The sequence below is a fragment of the Homalodisca vitripennis genome, chromosome 4, assembly GCF_021130785.1.
Source record: "Homalodisca vitripennis isolate AUS2020 chromosome 4, UT_GWSS_2.1, whole genome shotgun sequence".
NCBI lineage: Eukaryota > Metazoa > Arthropoda > Insecta > Hemiptera > Cicadellidae > Homalodisca > Homalodisca vitripennis.
In genome coordinates this window covers 72,409,248-72,431,761 of record NC_060210.1, presented here as the reverse complement: position 1 = coordinate 72,431,761, position 22,514 = coordinate 72,409,248, and the positions used below count along the sequence as shown (strand labels likewise).

Below are 22,514 nucleotides of genomic sequence, written 5' to 3'. Positions count from 1 at the left end.
TCATGAGTTGTATTTTCTTACCTTAGTACATATTTAAAAGTGATCTTAAAACTGTATGTACAGTTTTTCAGCAAAATCGAATAAACTATTAATTTAAAATATTTATGGAATGAGTCACTCATATTAATCAATATAGTAATGGTGTTTTATAATAACTGTATATAATATGAAAAGGAGGTTTACACATATCAGTATCATAAAGAAACTAAACTCATATAGTATTTAAGGTAGTCGTTTTTGGCTTGAGTAATCTTTTTTAATGTTATAGTCATAATTCTTCATTTTACCATTCTTGAAAACAGAAAAAACTAAAACTTTTTCAGTCACTTCATGAGGAAATTGTAAACATTTTAAAGAATTATTTTGGGCCATTTTATAAACAGGCCTAATGTGAAACAGCTGATGATAAGAATTTCAAATTTTTACAGTAAGTAAGTATGTTAAACATGATCAGAGGGATTGACATATTTTTTAGTTTGAAAAACAAGTTATTTTTTCCTTACTGTACAAAATGGTATGAACGAAATAATAATTTTATATATTTTAGAATTGGCATTTTGCAAATTGTAAAAAACGTATTCATATAGAATCTGTGTTTATTTTTAAAGTGATACTGCATGCCTTTGGATTTTCAGTGTGCTTCCTGCCATGTGCTCGTGTAATCACACTGATTAATTGTTCATTTTAAGTTGAGCACACTTATTTCATTAAATGCCAAATGAAGATACATGTATGTAATGTTATACTAATAAGTTTCAAATAAATAAACCATTCAAAACATTGTTAGATGTGTAAATTACTATGGATTGAATGAACCTCAGCCCTTGACAAGAGCTCTTTACGTGACCTGAGCTATATGTTTTAAAATGTTGCATTCGTTTCTAGATAACATAAAAGAAAAGTTACTATTTTCATTGATAGCATGACAGACTATTCTAATTGGAATCAGTGTCAGGTTAGTGTAATCCATCTAATTAATAAATTATTCATCTATAATATATTTCAATGCAGGAAAAATAGGAAAAACTTATAGAAATCGATTAATTGATTACAGTGCATTTGGCACAGAATTTAGGATCATCTTATAATTAGGCTCAAAGTAAAACAGTTGAATATAAGGATAATACTTGGTATGGGATGTATTCGAAAGATACATTCAGACGAGGAATTGATGTATGTTTTATTTTTAAATAATTAATTTCATAAACATTAACTTTATCAACAAATTCATAAATTTCTTAAATTATGATTATAAAAAATATAATTTCCTTGAGTCATAAATCATTAAAAAAGTGTCATTTTTGATGGTAGGCCTATAATAGTGATTTTATTAGTTACACAACCAATTTAATCAAATATTTAACTCACATTTATACTGCGAAACGTTAAAATTTTATTTTCAGCAGTTTTTATTTGAGCCTGGTTACACAATAGGCCTAAATTTTCTAGTTTAAATGTCTATAATTGCTGGTACGTGATCGAAAAACTTATTTTACTAAATCACTTCTCAAAAAGTTATTCATTGAGAAGCTGAGGTTGACGGCCTATCCTTGAGGTCTGTCATCATTAATTTGTGTCTGTCTAATCTCAAAAACCAACTGACTTTTGGACATAAATTTTGCATAAACTTCATATTTATATAAGGAACATCGAGTATGATGATAGTGCATGTCTCTCCATGGGATTTGGCTGAGTGTTAGCAAATAATTTTACAAATTGTCGAATGGGTAACCATGATGGCAACGAGAAAATCATAGAATAAACAAATTTGTACTCATATGGCATTTTAACATGTGATATTTACTAAATTGGTTGGTAAGGCTTTCGTTACAATTTGATCGGGTCCTTTGATACTCCAATGAAGCCTGTAGTAAGTCTATCTAAAGTTAGCAAAGTCAATCACTCAAGGGGCTAGACAATTTCATTTCTGTCTGTCTTTCTGTTTGCGTTATATTTAGAAAACAACCTGGCTTATGGACTTTAAATTTTGTATGAATCCTCATTTCTATATAGGCAACACTGGGTTTAATGATGGTGCATGTCTCTTCTTGGGATTTGACTGATAGTTAGAGAATATTTTTACATAGATGTTATGGGTAACCATGATGGCAATGAGAAAATAACAGAATAAATACATTTCTAAACAAACTGAGTACAATAATATGAGATCTGAACATGTGACATATTGATTTAGGCTACTCGTGTAGCCTAACTACTCTTACACATATATCATATATTTTTGTGATATATTGTATATACGTTAATTATTTCAACACTGCTATGAAACCCAATTTAATAAACTGAAAAAATGTGAACATATCATTTGGCAAGATATCTTGAGAAATATTTCATTTATAGACTTCAAATTTTACATAAGACTTCATTTTTACATAGACAAGAACAATGGTGCTTGTAATTTGACTGAGCATCATTGAAGCCTATCACTGTCACAAGTTTTCTTCAATCTACTGAGGGGATGAAACATTTATTTTCTGTATTATTGTTTGTCTGTCCACAAGGCATATCAAGAATAAAATGAACTACAGGCTTGAATCTTTGGCTGCAACCTCAGCAAAAGATAATGCGACACGTGGTGTGACATACTCCTACCTTGTTTGTATATAGGCAAGACACAGTTCGATGATGGTTTCAATATGTGGTTCTTAAATATCTAAACCCAAGGTAATGCAAACATAGCAACTTGAATAAAACAGAAGTTATGAGTGTAATATTGACTTTACTTCTTAGTTAAAGTTTAAGTGTATGTATTTTATGGAAATACTGTAATTATGTATTAATTTAACTTAACTCAAAAGTTAATTTTGTCAAATTATATCACCTTATGTAATTTGCAAATTGGGTGATAAAATAGGGTGTACGCATTACTTAATAAAAATTGTCACTTGATAGTTGATAGAATCCAACAGAGGACTTTCAGTTCAGTAGCTATTTCGATATTATTCTTCTTAAAAAGGATTTGCAAGTATTACAAACCCACATATAAACCTTGAACAAAATCAGGCGGTTATAACATATTTGGCCTCTTGGCCCCCGATAAAATTTTTTTTTTAATTAACGCATCATAACTATGTCTGTTACATTCTGTGTATTCCAAATTTTCAGCTTTTTGTAACAGTTTGTTCAGTGAAGACAAAAACAAATCTGGGACCTTATATTATTACAATGGTTATTTTGTAATTACCTTTTACAAAAGTACCAATATCATTACCATAGTATTTACCTTTTTTTTGTACAAATGTCCATGAGGGAGTAAACATAAAAAACCTAATCTAACCAAAAAATAATTAAAATGGACGAAAAAAAAAAAGTAATATTGATTGTTTATCAGTAAGAGCGGACATTATTAATAATAATAAAAATATAATTGTTATGCTGTCTTTTGAAATAATTATATCTATATTCCTATATACTACTGTTATAATATATAATCGAAACCAGGATCTCCCATACTCCAAGTGCCATTTTTAAAGTAAGAACCGATTGCGCATTTTGCCTGTACATCCTGCTACGTGGCATCCATTCAATATCAGCCACACTTGGCTAATCCCCCACTAAACTGCCATTATGTTTCATGTCTCTGCCGGTGATAGTTGTGTCGTTATACTGCTTTGTTTGTCGCCATGTCAATCATTAATCCCGCTTATTGTGAAGTGCGCTCAGTAATTCAGTTTTTAAATGCAAAAAGTTTGTCCTGCTGAAATTCACTGGCAGCTTGTTAGAGTTTATGGTAATGGTGTAATGAATGATGGAAATGTGCAACAATGGTGTACGCTTTTTAATGAAGGAACGACATAATGTTCGTGGTGAAGAACAACTTGGACGGCCAACTGTCATGAATGAAGACTTAACAGAAAAAGTCGATGAGGAAATTCACCAAAACAGGTATTTCACTTTTGACGAACTTCATCAGAAATTTGTACAAGTTTCAAGGTCTGTAGTTTATAATATTGTTACTGATAAACTTCATTAAAAGAATGGGTGAAAAAAATATTAACAGAACATAAAGTAAAGGATATGGCAAATTCTTTGTCCTGTTTTGAGTGCTATCATAAGGATGGTGATGAGTTCTTAAGTCACATTGCCACTGATGAGACGTTGGTCTACACTCCAGAGACTAAACGTCAATTCAGTGAGTGGCATCACCCAAACTCTGACGAAGCCACGAAGATTCAAGCAAGAATCTTCAACAAGAAAACTCATGGCCAGTGTTTTGGGACCAGAAAGGCATACCTTTGATAGACTTTATGCTGCATGGAATGACAGAGAGGTACTGTGAAACGTTATTGAAGCTTATGGGCGTTATTCAAAACCGCCAGTGAGGCCTGTTCTTTAACAGCATAGTTCTACTTCATGACAATGCTTGGCCTCATGTCAGGGTAAGAATAATGACGCAGCTAGACAAGTTAAATTGGGAATTACTGGGTATGGAAATTAATGGTTGTATCTACAATACAGCTCTGACTTGGCACCATTAAACTTTAATCTTTTTATTTCTTGGTGGGAAGCGCTTGGTAAATGATGACAAGTTAAAATAAACAGTTACTAACTGGTTTAATGGCCAAGTGGCTGAGTTCTTTAATGTTGCAATTCAAAAACTGGTGCCATGACTTGAAAAATATTTAAATGTTCATGGTACCTATCTAGAGAGGTGAATAAGTGTTCATAATTTAGTTTGTGATACAATTTAGTTCATATATAAAATGTCCCTTGATCTATTACAAAACAGATCTGACTTAATAAATTACCCTCGTATAATTATTTGGATTTTATTCTTACTACATAAAAAAGAGCAGCAACACCCTATGGGTATAATAAACCTCCATTACAAGTATGATCTAAATATGGCTTAGGAATAAATATTTCTACTGGTTTAATCGAAAAAAATAAATTTCTCTGGGGGGCTACCATCTTGAAATGTCAACCTAAGTATATATTTCTAGTTTAAATTGTTAATTTGTATAACTGATGGTTCGATAACTATTGACGTTGGCATGATACTCGCAACACTGCCAGATATTTAAAAACTCTTATCATCTTGAAATCTTAGAAACCAAACATCTGAGACACATACATTTGTTTGTAAAAACGTATAACTGATTTAGTTACAATCAACCAGAAATGATGTTTGTTAACATATTTACTTACAATGATCAATTATATACTTTGTATACTTCCGAAGGAATGATTATACCTAAGTTTTATGTATTGTAAATAAAAATAAACCAGTGTTTTAGAATTGTCAGTTCATTTACAACGTTTGTTACGTGTATTATTCTGTCGTAAAGTTTTTCAGATAACGGCGGCACAAACTGTTGAATAATATAAAGTATCATTGCGAGATAATAGTGAGCATATTATTACCATAATTTACAGTAAATTCAAACTGGTTGTATATTGTTTGGATAAGTTCTTTAGCTAGCCTCAACCAATAGAAAATTTCAGGATAGTGGCCATTTGTATTTGTCAAAAATTTTGCCCTGGATTATTTCACAACATAAATTATAAATGAAACTTTTTAAGCTATGTAATGCTACTGTTGTTACCACTATTTTTTTATAATTTAATATTTTAAGATAGCAGCTGTTCAAAAGTGATAGAAGTGTAAAGGAAAATTGAATATTTATAAATTTTATGACAGCAGCACATGTGAAATTTAGCTATCTTCCAAATAAGCCAGAAGGGAAAATTGACCTTTTGATATAGTTTCAAAAATTGTATTATGCATGTTGTAATAAAAATTCGCTATGTATTGGATTAATCTGGTAAAATAATTCATCGCTATTTCTTAATTATTGACTATGATGATAGAAGATTTTAGAGAATAACAGGACTTTTATGCTTTTAACTAGTCATTTGTCTAGACACTAATTTAAATTTAATATATTATAGAGTGCATGTTCATAAAATTGCATTATGTCTTGATTTTGCACAAATTTAAAGTGGCAGTTTATTGTACATCAAAACCCGTTGATATTTAAGACCATTGAAATATTTATTCAATCTAATACTAGAGTTTAACAAGGTTTTGTTTTTGTCTTGTGTTGTAGTTATGTATAGAATTATGATAATTAAAGTTATTAATATTTTCTTTTACATGGTTTAACTTAAAGTTAATATAAATATAAGTGAGAGTCATTCTATTAAATTGTTGCAAAATGGTTTTACATGAATCAGATTTATATAGTTCAATTATTATTCTCGGAGCTTTTCCAAATAAACGCCCTTTTGGCTGAAGTGGCATTACCCCTAAGTCGCATTCTATGGTTTAAATGACTGAAAAATGCCAAAATATACCATAAGCACTTTCTGGTCCACACCACAATTCTTCAGTTTTCTTAAAAGAAAACATACTCTAGAGAGCTTTTTACAGATATAATTTACATGTTAATCCCAACATAGTTTGCAATCCAGATGGATACCAAGTAATTTTCCAGGTTTAAACAAATCAATGTCAACAATATCAAAGAAAATATGTATTCAGTCCTATTTTCATTTATTATTAAGTTATTTTCTGTAACCCAGTGTTGTGCTTGTTCCATTGAACTTTTTAGTTTAACTGTAACATCCAAGACGTCTAAACGTGAGTTAATGATGGTTGTACATCAGCGTAAAGGACAGAAAAAGATGAAACGTTGTGAGAAAGATGAAACCATTTGAAATAAGTTTACTATTAGATTCAATTGTTACCTCTTAAATAGCTTGGTTATGTTTCTTAAATTTCTGAAAATTTTTCTTATCTACTAAATTAGAGGTATTCTTTCATCTGTCATATAAAGCTAAAAGTTGTTCTTAATATTATTCAATTCAGCAGTGTACCAATTCACCTTGTTAGAATTCATAGATTTACTTATCACAGATATTTATGGAGCAATACATATTTAAATAAGTCACTTAAAACATTTAAAAATACATTAATGACAACGTTTACATATAAATTACTATACACATTGATCCAGTTAAAATCACTTAAATATTCATTTAGAGATTATTTAGTCCTTCAGAAGAAATTAAGTGCTTGGTACAGCTTTCTTGTAATGTCTTTAGTTGTTCAATGTTTTCAATTTTGTACACATGTTAGTAAAATTCACCCGTAAACCTGCATGATCTGATGATCTTGTTCTAGCAAGGAAGAGTCAAAACACACATTATCATAAGTAAAAAGATTGTCTAAATAGGCTTGATTTCTAGTCAGGAGAAAATTTCATGGAAATAAATTAAATGACCTTGAAGTATTCAAGAGGATTTAACATTTAGGTTGTGAGTAACTAAAATATTAATATTAAAATTCCTGTTGAAGCACAATATTTGTGTGGTTTCGACTCTGTGTGACAGTAAGACTTCTAATTTATTCAAGAAAACCTTAAAGTCTGAATTTTGAGTTCTATATTCAGTTACAATAATAAAATCATGATTTAACATTTTTATAGCTGAGGCTTTGCAAATGAAATCAAAACAATAATGTGAAATATCTATCACATTACACCGTAAGCCTCTTTTAACAAAAATTGAAGATACTCCATGAATGAGAGAGGCAGAGTTCAATACTGTACCGCTTTAATTCAACTATTTACTAATACATACACAATATTACAGTTTTTTAATTAGAGATGTAGCCTCGAAAAGTATTTGATAAATAAATAAATATATTTATTTATTTATTTATTTATATATATATATATATATATATATATATATATATATAAACAAAAATAAACCTTTTTAACACTTTTTAATCTTTTTTTATTTCGTACAATGTATATTTCAAATTTTGGAATTCATCTTCAGGTACTGTTAGGTTAAGTTAAATTATGAAAATAAATAATTAAAACCAAATTGTCATATTTTTTAACTACCTTGGTGGCTAAATTTGTTGTATTTAATACGATATGTGATCAATGTATATTGTTTAAAAGTCTATTGAATAATAAATTTGTTGTTAGAAAATCTTTGTTATTTAATAATATATTATGATTAATTTTGGCACTTTTGTAAATTTCAAAATGTTCTAAAGTTGACAATAGGTGACATTTTTGCATGTGTGTAAAATTTTAAGATTGTTTTCGATGTTAGTGTATGTATGGCCGGTGTTATTTAAATGGTCTGCATATTTTGAATTTGATGATGTTTTCAATGCTTTTATGTTCATTAAATCTAATTTTGAATATTTTATTAATATTACATAACTTCCAATTCAAATTTTGGAAAAGGAATTGTTATATCTCTGTTTTTATTCGTGTTTTATTGTATAAAGTTGTAAAAACCAATTTTAGTAACATTTTGCCCTCTCATTGTTTAGCCAAACTTACTGTTTTTGTTACTGCTGTATGACATAGACATAGACATAGATATTTATTTGTACAAAACGTTCTTTACATGTTTTTTACAATAGTGAACTGGTACATTGTCATAATATACAATACATACTAAAGCCTTATAGTAATTTTATTATGTTACAATAAACTTTAGTCAGAAAAATAACAAACACTTGATTTTTATTTAGAATTAACTAAGGAGGTTTAGCTGTAGTTCATCTATTTCATATATAGCTTTGTCAATAAGAACAGTCTTTAATTCATTTTTAAATTTTCCTATGGTCATTGACTTAAATGTTAAGGGTAGGTTATTGTACAATATCAACCCCGAATACAAAGGGCTTTTTTCATAGAATGTTGAGCGATGGAGGGGTATTCTAAAATTAGCGTTATTTCGAGTGTTATAATTATGTTGAAATCTTAGATCTTCTATTAGTTGGTCTTTGCTTAAATGGATATAAACCAACAACTCATATATATACAAACAGGTTAAAGTTAATATTTTTTTATTTCTAAACAATGATTTGCAAGGTGCTCGAAAATGAGAATTTGTCATTATTCGGATAATTCTTTTTTGTAATCTGAAAACTGTTTTAATGCCAGGAGCTAGACCCCATAACACAATCCCATAACTAAGAATTGATTCCACATAACCATGGTAAACAGATTTTAGAACGTCAAATGAAACATTTTCTCTTAAGTGTAAAAATATAAAAGAAATGGATCTTAGTTTTGACAGAAGGTCATTTAGATGAGCTTTCCATTTAAAATTACTATCAATTTTAATTCCCAAGAATTTATGTGAGTCAACTAAATTTGGGAAGTTAAAATTGCCATTTTTATTATTTCTAATACCAAATTTTATTACTTGGGTTTTATCTATATTAAGTTTTAAACCATTGGAATGAAACCAAGAATCCAAATCATCCATCACTTCTGAAAGAGTGATTATTAGTTCTTCACTAGTAGAGCTTTTGATAATAGCTGTTGTGTCATCAGCAAATAATATTAAATCTTTGGTAATAGATCTAGGAAGATCGTTTATAAAAATTAAAAAGAAAAGAGGACCCAAGATAGAACCTTGTGGCACTCCCACACTATTACTTTTCCAATTTGAATACACTTTATTGTAGTTCTCTTGAATAACTGTTCTTTGTTTCCTTTTTGTTAGGTAAGACTTTAGAAGGGACAAACAATTTCCACCAATGCCATAGTCATGTAGCTTTAACAGTAAGACCGAATGATCTACACTACACAATCAAACGCCTTAGACAGATCACAGAAAATACCGGCTGTATTCCGTGACCCGTCCAGACCATGTAATATGCTGTTTGTAAATTCTGTCAAAGCTGATTGAGTATTCATGTTTTTTCTGAACCCGAATTGTTTATTGTAAAAGAGTTTGTTTTTTTTCAAAGTAATCAACTAATCTAGAGTGAATAATCTTTTCAAATATCTTTGAGAAATTGCTTAGAACTGAAATAGGTCGATAATTATTTAAATCTAACTTCGAGTCCTTTTTAAAAACTGGAGTAACTTGAGAATACCTTAATCTATCAGGAAAAATCCCTTCATTTAAACATTTGTTGATTATTTGTGTCAATGGTTCTGAAATGATATCAACAGAGATTTTAATTAGTCTTATTGGTATCCCATCCCACCCTACAGAAATTTTATTTTTAAGACCTAAAACACATCTCCTGATCTCATCAACTGTACAAGGTTCAAGATTGTGCAATGCAACCCTCTCTTCAGTACAAAAATGTCTTAATGGATTATGAATTCCTTTTACAGTAGCCTTTGGAACACTAATTTTTTGTACAATGTTAGAAAAATAATCATTAAAAAGTTCAACAATTTGAGCTGGATTACTTATTTCCGTGTTATTTGAATCTATTAAAGTAATTTTATCTTCTCTGTCTTTATTATCTTTACCGAGTACTTTATTCACAACATGCCAGGCAGCCTTGCATTTATTTTCTGAGTTCTGTATAAACGAGGAGTTTGCCCTTTTCTTTGCCTCAATAACTACTTTTTTGAAAATCTTTTTGTAGGATTTAACATAACTTAGAAATTGTATACTTCTACTGAATTTTGATTTCCAGTGAAGTTCACGTTTTCTTTTTGCTGATATTTTTATTCCTTGTGTAATCCAATGTAAAACTACTTTTTTTCTTTTCTGTTTAACTTTAACAGTTTTTGGAACAAAAGCAGACTCAAAATGTCTTAAAAAATAAGTTAGAAAGTTATTGTAGCTTTCCTCGGCATTTATACTTGGGCTTACTGTTAAATCGTCACAATTTTTTAGTGATTCCATAAAAATATTAATTTGTTTACTAGAGAATATCCTTTTCCTTACCAGTATTTCTTTAAAGCCTTGCTTTTCTATTGTATTTTGTGGGATATTTAAAAAAATCGCATTATGGTCAGAAAGACCTAGGTCAATATTCATTTTGGCTATAACATCATATCCTTTTCTAGTTAATATGTTATCTATACAAGTTGAAGTATTTACTGACACTCTAGTTGGATCACCAAACATACACTGAAAACCATTACATTCAATTATTTCTAAGAATTTGCTTGTTATATCATTTTCTACTATTATATTTACATTAAAGTCACCTACTATTAAGATCGATTTATTCTTTAATACTTTTTCAATTATTAAGAACATTTTCTCAAGTTTGGCAAAAAATATTTTTCTGGCATTATAGTCTGGTATAGTGTAGATAGAAACAATGACTACGCTATGATCAAGAAGCTCAATGCACGAACATTCAAAAATAAAATCTTCATATAAATCAATAAAAAGTTTAATTGGTATATAGGGATAGTGTTTTTCTATTAAAAGACATGTTCTATGTTCAACCTCATAAAAATTAATATAATAAGATGTGTGTGTATTTATTGGTATATACACATATACAAATTTCAGAATGTTATGAAGACAGCAATACCGTGAAACTGTGAAAGAAGATCGACGAAGATCTGTGGTGATGATGTCACCGATTGGTTTACAGATCTCGTGGACAGTGTGTGTGATCGACGATGTGCTTGCGAGCGCTATATAATTAATGTTAGTTAAACTAAGGTTAACTCCACTAGTGTAGTGGAATTTATCTTGTTAGTTATATCAATATTTTATCTGTTACATATATGTCGCATGTATATCCGTTGGCCTATTTAAGTCGGCCGACCGATCGTCTCAGTTTGGTCTGTGAACGATTGCTCCTCATCGCGATCCAATTGGTCGTTACATTACCAAAAGAGTGAGGTTGTGTTTTGATATCATGGTCACGTCCAAACCTCGTCTGAAGTAATATCGTAGCCAGTCTGCAGACGATCGGTGGCCGAATTTTCCACACACGTCAGTTTTCGTCGTCAGAGCGACATTGGTTGCATGAAGACTGGTGGAAATACTATCAATTGTCGGACAATTCAAACTGTTCAAACCAAATCGTTAAACCAAACTTCAAGTGAGGAGTTAATGACGTGTTGCTTCATTGTGAATTTGAATAATGTTCATAGAATCTTTGGTAGGTATGGATCGAATGCTGTACTCGCTACTATGGCTACTCGTTAGTAAACAAATTATCGAGTTTAACATGTATGTATTATTGCAATACTTCCTCTATCAAAAGATTTAACAAATAATATTTTGATTAAAATTCGTATTTTCTGCCTTTAATTTAGCCATTCCTCGCGAGTTTATTTCGTTATTCGCAGTAGATTAGTGAATTCCTTTAAAATAGCATGGCATTCTTAGCCTTGCCCCCTCCCCCCCCCAAAGGAAAAACAAAGTTAAAAGTAGGGGTCAGATGAAAATTTCTTTGATTTGCTTTTGTTGTACTGAACTCACCTTGTGTACCGGCAAACTCGATGTCTCATACCGAAAGTTCATGCACTGCAGGCCATGACCCAGTGCAGTAAAATATAGTATTACAGTTGTTTATATTTAATTTCAATATGGACTGAAAAATCGGAAATTTTCAACGAAAAAACCAGTAATTCGAATAAAGGTTTTGAGTTTTTTTTTGTTCTCTTAGGATAAGAAGCTTATAAATTGCACTTAGTCCTGTAAGAACCTTTGCGCTGCTTCCGGAGTGATAGGATATTCAGGATGGGTAAGGTTAGGGAGTAGGGGCCGCATCCTATCGAGATCCTTGAGGAAGAATTAGGGCACTACATCTCAAAGTCATCCCGGAAGAAGGGGAGGCCAGCTCTGAACCAGCCTCTCCAGTCAAAGTAGGCAGGGGGTGGCACACCCTTGTTGAGGTTAACAAGAACCTCTGAGGTAAGGGAACAAACCCCACCAACTCCAACAGTCATCTTCCACAGTAGACTAGACCTATCGAATTGCCCATGAACCTCAGAATCTCAACATTTGCGGTTAGTGATGTGCCGCTACTGGACATCCATAAGGTTGCCCAGATTAAAGTGGCACAACGGTTTTTGCTGTGCTCAGTGGTGGGTTCAACTGGTAGGTATAAATCAGCCAGAAGTGATCCCTGCTGAGTATAAGGTTTTGAGATGCTACCGTGATAATACTCTACCGCAGCAGATGACACCTGACACCGGCACATTTTTTTTATTATACCTCATATCATTCAGGTATTAACTGCAAATTAAAAATCAAGAATTCCTTCCACAATATCAACCTTCTCATAAGTATTTTTTAAAGTGTGTTATTGTTGGTGATTGGTAATTTAAAAGAATAATAGGATTTTTAATATTTGCCATCGTTACAGGTTACTAAAACAGAACACTAAGTTTCGAGGATTGAAATCTACCCTATTTTTCAGCTGTCAGAAACCCTAATAATTAATTACAGATGCACAAAAACTGAAAACTAATAAGTGGGGGGATGAACTTGCAACATGCTAAACGAAACGTAACGATGTTATATTGTATGGCATAAACAAGCAATACCTGTATGATACAATATAACGTCAAGATCGCTAAGATTGAACCAAAGCAATGTTACTGCACAGAATCAAGAACAACACGCCGCACACACCAGGGTAATTGGCCATAGTTATTAGGGTTTTGCAGTTGTTTGACCAAACATAGGCAATACTGAATAAAGTGGACATAGATTGAAATTAGACTATAGTCTCTGAATCTAAACCAGCTCTGCAGACAACAGGTGTAACTTGGAAAAGAGAAGAAAATTAAAAATAGCTTCCCCTTTCAATAGGTCATAATTTAATTACTATTAAAAGTCATAACTATTGTTATAAGTGCTCAGACACATAGGCTTTAAAGGAAATGAAATTGCTGATAAAATCGCTAAAATTGTTAGTGATAAATATTAATTTTAAATCATTATTTATTAATTTATTTATTCTTTCAACGGAATTACACCACTTGTACATGTAATAAGTTAAAAAGAGTATAAATTATTAATAGCACTAATATAATGTATACATATATAATTAAATAATAAACAGTGTTAAAATAAGTAATAAAAAAACAGCGAATTAGTAATAAATATAAGTTAACAAATAATCAATGAAAAGGTAAAAAAAAAACAATAATAAATAGTTAAATATAAAAACGAAGCAACAGTAATAAATGTGTGGTGTATGATAAGAATTAAATAACAACTAAGTGATAACAAAATTTGACACATGCAAAAGTAACAATAAATAACTAGCGACATTCAAGAAAAGACAAATAATCAGGAACATGCGTAAACATAAAAAATAATCAACATCTTAACATCTTAAATAATTTAACATTAAAATAAATAAACTAAATCCACTACATGCATGCCAGTGACATGCGTGTTTGAGTGGGTGAGTGAGTGTGTGTGTGTGTGTGTGTGTGTGTGTGTGTGTGTGTGTGTGTGTGTGTGTGTGTGTGCGCGCGCGAGGGGGCAGGCTACTAGTTAGTTGTTTACAAGGGAAGCCACTTTTCTCTTGAATGATGCGACAGTCTCATTGAAGAAGTCAACATGTGGAGCAGCATCACTTCCAGTTCTAAGAAGTCTAGAGAGACCGCTGTGGTAAGCGTAGTAAGTAGGATGGTAGCATCTACGGAAGATGGTCATCGAACGAGTTCCTCTTGAGATGGAGAAGTCAATGCCACTGAGAAGACCTGGGCAGTCAAGCAGTCCATTCACCAGTTTGAAAAGAGTTACCAGGTCTGTGAGCTGACGTCTTCTATGTAGAGGTAGGAGGTTAAATTGACTCTCGACTTCGCTTATAGGAGTTGTGCGGTAAGTGAAACCCAACCTGGAGCCAAGCACCCTGATGAAGCGCTCCTGGACACTCTGTAGTTGGTCGATATGGTTGAATTGGTAGGGCGACCAAATGACCGATCCATACTCCAGAACAGGGAGAACCAGAGACTTATACAAGACGACAAGAGTGTATGGTGAGTTGAAGTGTTTTGTGGATCTAAATATGAACCCTAATAACGAGTTAGCTCTTGCGATGATTTGTAGAATGTGTTCCTGGGGACTGAGAGAAGGTGACATAATTACCCCCAGATCCTTGACCTTATCCACTCTTCTCAATAAAGTGTTGTTTAAATAGTATTCATTGGTGAAAGTATTAGCACCACGTTTGTAGGATAAGACAACACACTTAGTCGCATTCAACTCCATTCCGTTCGCACGACACCAGTCTCCAGTGTTATTCAGAGAATTTTGTAATGCTTCGTGTCCCAGGTTAGTGGGGACTCTCTCAAAAATCTTCATATCGTCAGCATACATAAGGAAGTTTGTGGTAATAACACTGCCAATGTCATTCATAAATATGCTGAAGAGAAGGGGGCCCCGATGCGATCCCTGAGGGACTCCTGATAAAACTCTAAAGGGACTAGGGGTAAGACCATCAAATTTGATGATAAGAAATCTGTCTTTCAGTTAACTCTCCAACCACCTCAGGAGTGAGCCACGCACACCATAACCCTCAAGCTTTGAAATCAGCAGGTGATGGTTCACTCTGTCGAAGGCCTTTGATAAATCTAAGTAAACGCAGTCCACCTGGCTCGAGTTTCCAAAGGCCGACATTACATATTCCTGAAACTCGAGTAGGTTAGAAATGGTTGAACGGGACTGTAGAAAGCCATGCTGCTCCAGGGATATGCATTTCCGCAAATGAAAGTATAGGTGATCCAAGATAATGTTTTCATACAGTTTGGCAATAGCAGACTGGATCACAATAGGTCTGTAGTTCCTCACGTTTTTACGGTCGCCGGACTTAAGGATGGGCACAACAAAATCCCGCTTTAACACAGAGGGAAAAACACCAAGCTTTAACAGGGCAGAGAACAAGACAGCGAGATGTGGAGCCAGAACAGGAGCGCAGAATTTTAATACAAGCGGAGGGATCTCATCTAGTCCCCCACCCTTGGTGGCATCAAGTGCTTTAAGCCTTTTCTCTACATCTGTCGGTGATATGGAACACGGAGGAACCGTGAAATTCCACCCAAAGTCACATATAGGAATAGCGACAGCTGTATCACTAAAAACAGTAGAGAAGTAGTCAGCGAAAAGTTCACACTTTTCCATTGGAGTTTCTGCCACTTTAGAGTCGAAATTCAGAATGGTAGGAACAGTAGAGTCACTGTTATGATGTGTTTTAACAGCAAGTAGAGAACACTTTATGCTGTTAATGTGGGACCAAAATGATTTGATATTAGTAGGTATACTATTTTCAATATTACTAGTGTATTTGTGAAAACAGGCCCTGGCCAGGTCTTTGCATTGCCTTCTTAAATTACGGAAAGTTTCTAAATGCGAAGGCTTTTCAGTCATCTTGTACTTTTTGTGAGCAATTTTCTTATCAATAATCAACCGCTTAAGATAGTTAGAGAACCATTTTGGAAAGCTTGTTGAGTAAATTTTCCTCAGGGGAGTGTTCTTGAGCACAGTTTGACGTATAGTTTCACAGAAACTGTTAAAATAAGCTTCCATATCAGTTGATGAGTATAGTAATGGATAGCTAATATCTTGGAGTTCATTGAATATCAGAATATGGCATCCATATTGCAACGGCGGAAATCGTGCACATATCTTACGTTGGTAGAGAAAGGGGCCTTTTCTAGGCTCAAAAGAATGGAGAGCGCCGGATGGTTTGCATCTTCCGAGAATAGTACGTCCTGAGCTGGGAACACTGCAGAGTCAGGGATGGATGAGAAAACGAGATCCAGATATACCCCTCTGAAATTGGGTGTGTAGTTAATTTGTTGCAGATTGTGAAAAGACGCCAAGTTAATCAAACTTCGAGATGCCCCAGAATCCCGTCGCATATCACAGGCAGACCAATCCATGTTAGGCAGGTTGAAATCGCCCATCATTATTAAAGATATATGTATGTATATATATATATATATATATATATATATATATATATATATATATATATATATTGGAGACTTGTAGAGTCAAGGGATTTTCCATTTATCATTATATATAATTAAAATTAGATTGTGTAAACGCTTAAAAATTCTTAAATGTTTTGTTTTTTTGTAAAGAAGGCCTCGATATATAGGCTTCATTGATATGTCCTATTATTATTATTTCGTCAAAATTAAAGCGATTCTTGATAATAAAATACAAGTGGCTTCATGATATCAAAGACCAAAAATAATACAAGTAGGAATTGTATACTCTCTGGTAGTAGGAAAGTAGGAATAGTTGAAATAAGAATTAGTGATTTGAAGATCAATTAACTTTGTATTACACTGTGATAAGTGAAACCAACCTACGTTGTTGAGGTTATGACTGCATGCTGTCTGTCCTTGAACTGTGCAACGTTTTCTGTGTTAAGTGTTAATAATTATTTTAAATGTAAATTTATGTTTTGCTGTTTTTTGGTGAGTGGTTATTTATGTGATTTTCTCACTCTACTTTGGTGGTGGTTTCAATACTTAGTATATAAGCAACTTTCAATTTTAGTAATAGCTGGTTTGGGCCCGTCTCAACGGGTCCAACCATAATGGTTGGAGGAAAATCTGATCAGGAATTACAGATTGCTGTACACAGCATTATGGAGGTTAATGATAGTAAATAAGGATGATCAGAATAATCCGAAAAATAATAAACGTAAACATGACAGTGAGTCTGATGAAATCTGGTAAAGATGATAATTTAGTCCCTAATAACAAAGATCAAACAAATCAGAACCAAAATGTCCAAAAAGACATTTGATCAGAGGTTATATAAAGCTTCTGCCACCGGACCTTTTGAGGTTATAGTTAGCTCTACTAACAGGACCAAGGTTAATCCATTCACGGTGGGTAAGTTGCTTCAGAAAAATGAGTCACTTATTGATTGTATTAATCGTAAGGGTAGAAATGTAGCTATATATTGTAAGAATTCTGAGTCCGCAAATAAGCTGATAACCAATAACTCACTTCCAAACTACCATATCTCTTATCCCCTCTTACAGAGTTCGGATAACACGTTGTCTATGCAGAACCCGATATTGACCAAAATGAATTTGTTAACCATGCCTGCAGTACAGTACCTATCCTGGAAGCCTATCGCATTAACAAAAATTCAAAAGAGGGTCCATACAGGACTCATTTTTGTTAAAATAATTTTTGAAAGGCAATACATTACCAGAAAGAATTATACTAAATCATGTTATTGTACCTGTTGAAAAATATACTTTGCCAGTCAGACAGTGCTACAGGTGCTACTCGTACAATCATGTAGCCAGTTTCTCCATGTCAAAACGAGAACTTGTGCGGAACATGTGGTAAAAAGGCACACGGTGACCACTGTGACAAAGACCCTAAATGTGTAAACTGTGATGGTGACCATGTAAGTTTCTCGAAAGATTGTCCAATGTTTATAAACGTCAATTAGCAATTAGAAAATAGAATGTCAGAATATAATGAAGATTTTTCACAGCTTCTCAATACTTCCCCAAATCCAAAACAACCTTTCCACCAAAAATCGGTACCATAAAACCTATGCCTCAAAAAGTCTCACCAGATGTAACTAGTTTAAACAGAATTCCCTCATATGTTGGCCAGACCACACCCTACTCCAGTAGGAAATTATTTTGACCCCTTAAAGTTATGCTCAAGTAAATGAAAGAGAATGTAGGGCAGTCCTCTATATTCAGGAAGCCAAGAGATAATTATAGGCCTAATGGAAACAACACAACTAAGCAAAAAATTGTACACACACAACCAAATCGCTGGACAAGGAACAAAAGTAACAAATCTGATAAAAAAAATGAGAGGTTAGGTCTCTCTATGACTTCAGAAAAACAAATAGACAGTGTTAAACTAAAACAGTCACTTGAAGACTTTAAAAGCAAAGGCTTATTTTGAAAAATTGATGTTGGATGCATCAATAGCCAATCCTGACCCTCTAGAGATGATCAACATAGTACTAAGGAATATAAAGAGTATACTTTTAGACTTAAGTATTGGCACTACCGTAGACCACCTCGCCCCCTGATGGAAGTACCAGGCAGCTCCAATTAAAATACTGCAATGGAATGTTCAGTCCAATCAAATCAAAATGGGCTGAATTATCCTTTTTTGTGTGTAAGTACAATATTAAGGTTATTGTCTTACAAGAAACATGGCTAAAACCAAATGAAACAATATTGTTTAAAAATTTCTCTGCTGTGAGAAATGATAGGTTTGATGGTTATGGTGGGTCTGCAATTTTAAATCCACAATCGCTCACGTGGAGAGGTATTGACTGTGAAGCTGTTTTTGGGTTTGGATGCTCAGGATCCAATTCAGGTGTCCTGGAGTCACGATCCGGGCCTTTCAAGGCCTCTTCACATATATAGCAATTTATTGTTCTCCAAAAAAGGTAAGGACAGAGTTATGGAAGAACATTTTTTCCAATAAACAAGATTACTCTCTACTGGTGTGGCGACTTTAATGGTAAGCATCCCTATTGTCCGCTGACTTACGCCAAGACACAAGGGGCAGTCATATATACAATGCGTACAGTGACTCTCCACTCATACTTTTAAATGATAAGTCCTTCACCACCACTGGATCTCCTGGCAGAAGACCTTCAACTTTAGATCTTACTTTTGGCCACTGTGCAATTAAAAGATAAAATATCGTCTTGGAAGGTAATGAGTGATTCAATGGGTAGTGATCACTACCCTATTATTTTAGAAATTAATGGTAACAAATTGTGCTCACAAACTGTTTTGGGCTCAAAAAAGTCGGGTATAATAAGTTTCACTCATAAAAACTTTAAAAAAGCCAATTGGGGTAAGTTTTTCAGAAATAGCTGATAAGACTGCATCCAGATAACTCTCAAATAAGAAATCTGATGATATAAATATTAAGGATCTCAATAAGATATTAAAGGTAGCAATAGAAGACTCAGTCCCCAACTTCTGTCACCAAAATAAGGGAGATGGCAAGTTTTTTAACGCAAAATCTTGGTGGACACCGGACTGCTCTAAGGCAGTCGCTATAAGAAGAAGAAAACTTCAAACTCTTCACAATGAAGATGACTCCCCTAGCATACAGGCAATACAGAACTACACACTATGAGGCTGTGGAGGTGATCCGTAAAGCAAAAAGACAAGCTTGGGTAAGTTTCTGTGAGAACATAGAAAATAAAAATAATACACAAATTTGGAGCACAATTAGAGGTAATTAGAAGTGGAACCAAAGATACTTATAACAAGATTTTGCTCAATGATAAAAACTTAAGTTATAGCTTTTTAAAACTTACCACTCCAGACTATGTTTCCTATGAAATCTGAAATCAATCAACCGATCTTTACAAAGGCTACAAACCAACTTCCATTGGAAGAAAAATTTAGTCTAGAGGAATTAGATATGGCGATAAAATCTAGAACTAACTAACAGCTCCTGGTTTGGACGGGTGGTAAGCTATTTAATCTTAAAAATGTTACCCTTTTCAGCTAAAACTCTACTGCTTAATGTTTTTAAACAACATCTGGTCCGGAGCCGAGATCCGATTGCAATGGAAAACCATCAAGGTAATAGGCATTCTAAAACCAAACAAAGAAAAAGGTAAGGAAAGCTCATATAGACCCATCTCTCTAATGTCATGCATGATAAAAATCTTCAATTTAATGGTAAAACACAGATTGGAATGGTTTATCATTAAAAACAAAACTAATACCAGACTACCAATTTGCCTACCAAAAAAAGAGAGTTGTAATGATTTCCTGTTAGCATTCATGGCTGATATTCATGTGAATTTAATGCAAAAATAGGATTGCAGCTGCTGTCTCGCTGGACCTGAGCAGTGCCTATGATACGGTTTTCTCTGCCCGCTCTGGTGAGTAAGATGTTTGTCCTGGGTATTCCCCACAGATTTATAACTCATGTACATAAATGGTTAAGCTATAGACAATTGACTTTTGTCGGAAGCCAGCATACCCTCACCAGGTCTACTGTCAAAGGACTACCCCAAGGTTTGTGTGCTCAGCCCAATCTTGTTCTCACTTTATATATCTGATGTGGGAATTCAGTTACCAAAAGAGATCCAACCCTTTTTATATGCAATGATCTCACATTAGTCTGTAGTGGTACAAACGGTTTGACGGTGTTGATGCTTCGGATGCGAGAAGCCCTGTCTAGTACTTACCCAGTACTGTCAACTGCTGTCCCCTGGCAATCAATGTAAATAAGTGCAAAATAATAATCTTTAGCAGGAAGAGGCAGACAACAAACCCAAATTGGACTGTAAATAATGTAAGTATCCCAGTTTGGAGATTGCCTCAAAATTTTGGGTATCATTTTTGACAAAAAACTGAATTTTAAACAACATGTAAGCTGTTTTGGTGAGTAAAACTCTTAAGGACCTAGACATTCTTAAGTCACTTGGCCTGCGGAAGGAATGGTGTACACCCTCAGCTACTTTAAAGGTATACTGCAGTATAATCAGAGCTAAACTAGATTATGGTGGCTTTTTGTTTGGGCATTTACCAAATAGTGTTTTGAATAAACTAGACATTATTCAAAATCAGCTCTCAGGTGCATATTGGGTGCTATGAAGTCAACCCCAATTTTAGCTCTTCAAATGGAAGCAGCAGTACCCAACTTGCAGACCAGAAGGAAAATGTTAACTGAAAGACTAGTTTTCAAAGTACTGTCTGAACCTAACCATCCAGTTTATGTAAATTTAAAGTATTTAAGTATGGCAGCAAATCATCACGAATACTGGGCCAAGAAGACCACACCACTGTATATAAAATCAGTAAGTACTGTAGAAAGGATAGTAATCCAAACCTGTGTCAAAGAAACTAGACTAATTGACAGTCTGGAGAAGCCAATTACTATGCTGGATTTAAACTTATGTTGCAGGGTAGATATTAATCGGATGGAAAATCCAAAATCCGAAATTCCTCCTGAAACACTCAAAAAATTATTTATAGAACAAATAAATGAGGAATTTTCAGACTACATAAAAATTTACACAGATGGATCGAGAAACGCAGAGGGTTTCTGGAGCACTGTATTATTACAAGGTAGGCCTAATCATCTTAGTTATAAATTCTGTTTACCCAAAATAGCTTCCAGCTACACAGCCGAACTTTACGCCATAAAGAAAGCAATCGAGATAGCGAATCTTCAACCAGGTAACAAAGTACTAATTTGTTCTGACTCAAAAGCAGCCATCCATGCAGTCAAAACAGCCTGTAAACTTGATTATATTGATAACATTACATCCCAAATCGTGGAGGAGGTCCTTTCTTCAGAAAAGAAAATAACACTTCAGTGGGTTTCCTGTCATGTGGTATTACACCAAATGAAATAGTAGATAAGCTGGCGAAAGAGGCAATTCAGACAGGAAAAGTAATCAAAGATCTGGTCCTTTCCGATGGGTGACTTTGTCAGCCATTTAAAATGTGAAATGACATCCTTATACAAAGCTGAAGTAGAACAAAGCAATAAAGCAAGATGGTATAGGGATGTGCAGCGGGACCTTCCTATGGTCCCATGGTTTAAGATGCTAAGATAGGAAGAAGTAAACTAGTCACAATAATTAGGCTAAGACTGGGTCATGCACAGGTAAATGAAACTTTATTCAGAATAAACTGCTACTTTACTGAAAAATGTCTCAAGTGTACCATTGAATGTGAAAGAAAGTCTTCAGCACCTAATCTTTGAATGCCCAACATATGATAGCTTCAGAGAACCATTAATACAACATTTAAAGGAAAAGAAAGTAAGGCCACCATTCTATCTCAAAGAGCT

General features: G+C 33.5%; 1 protein-coding gene across 1 annotated transcript; it reads right to left on the bottom strand.

The window, feature by feature from the left end:
* Window positions 1-14,226: 14,226 nt before the first annotated feature.
* LOC124361058 lies at window positions 14,227-15,054 on the bottom strand. The gene has a single exon (XM_046815094.1). It carries the CDS (start codon window positions 15,052-15,054, stop codon window positions 14,227-14,229), a length of 828 nt encoding a protein of 275 aa, XP_046671050.1.
* Between the last annotated feature and the right edge of the window lie 7,460 nt (window positions 15,055-22,514).

Excerpts from the sequence above, each read along its gene's own strand:
- LOC124361058 (XM_046815094.1), bottom strand. The coding sequence starts at position 15,054 with ATGTATGCTGACGATATGAAGATTTTTGAGAGAGTCCCCACTAACCTG.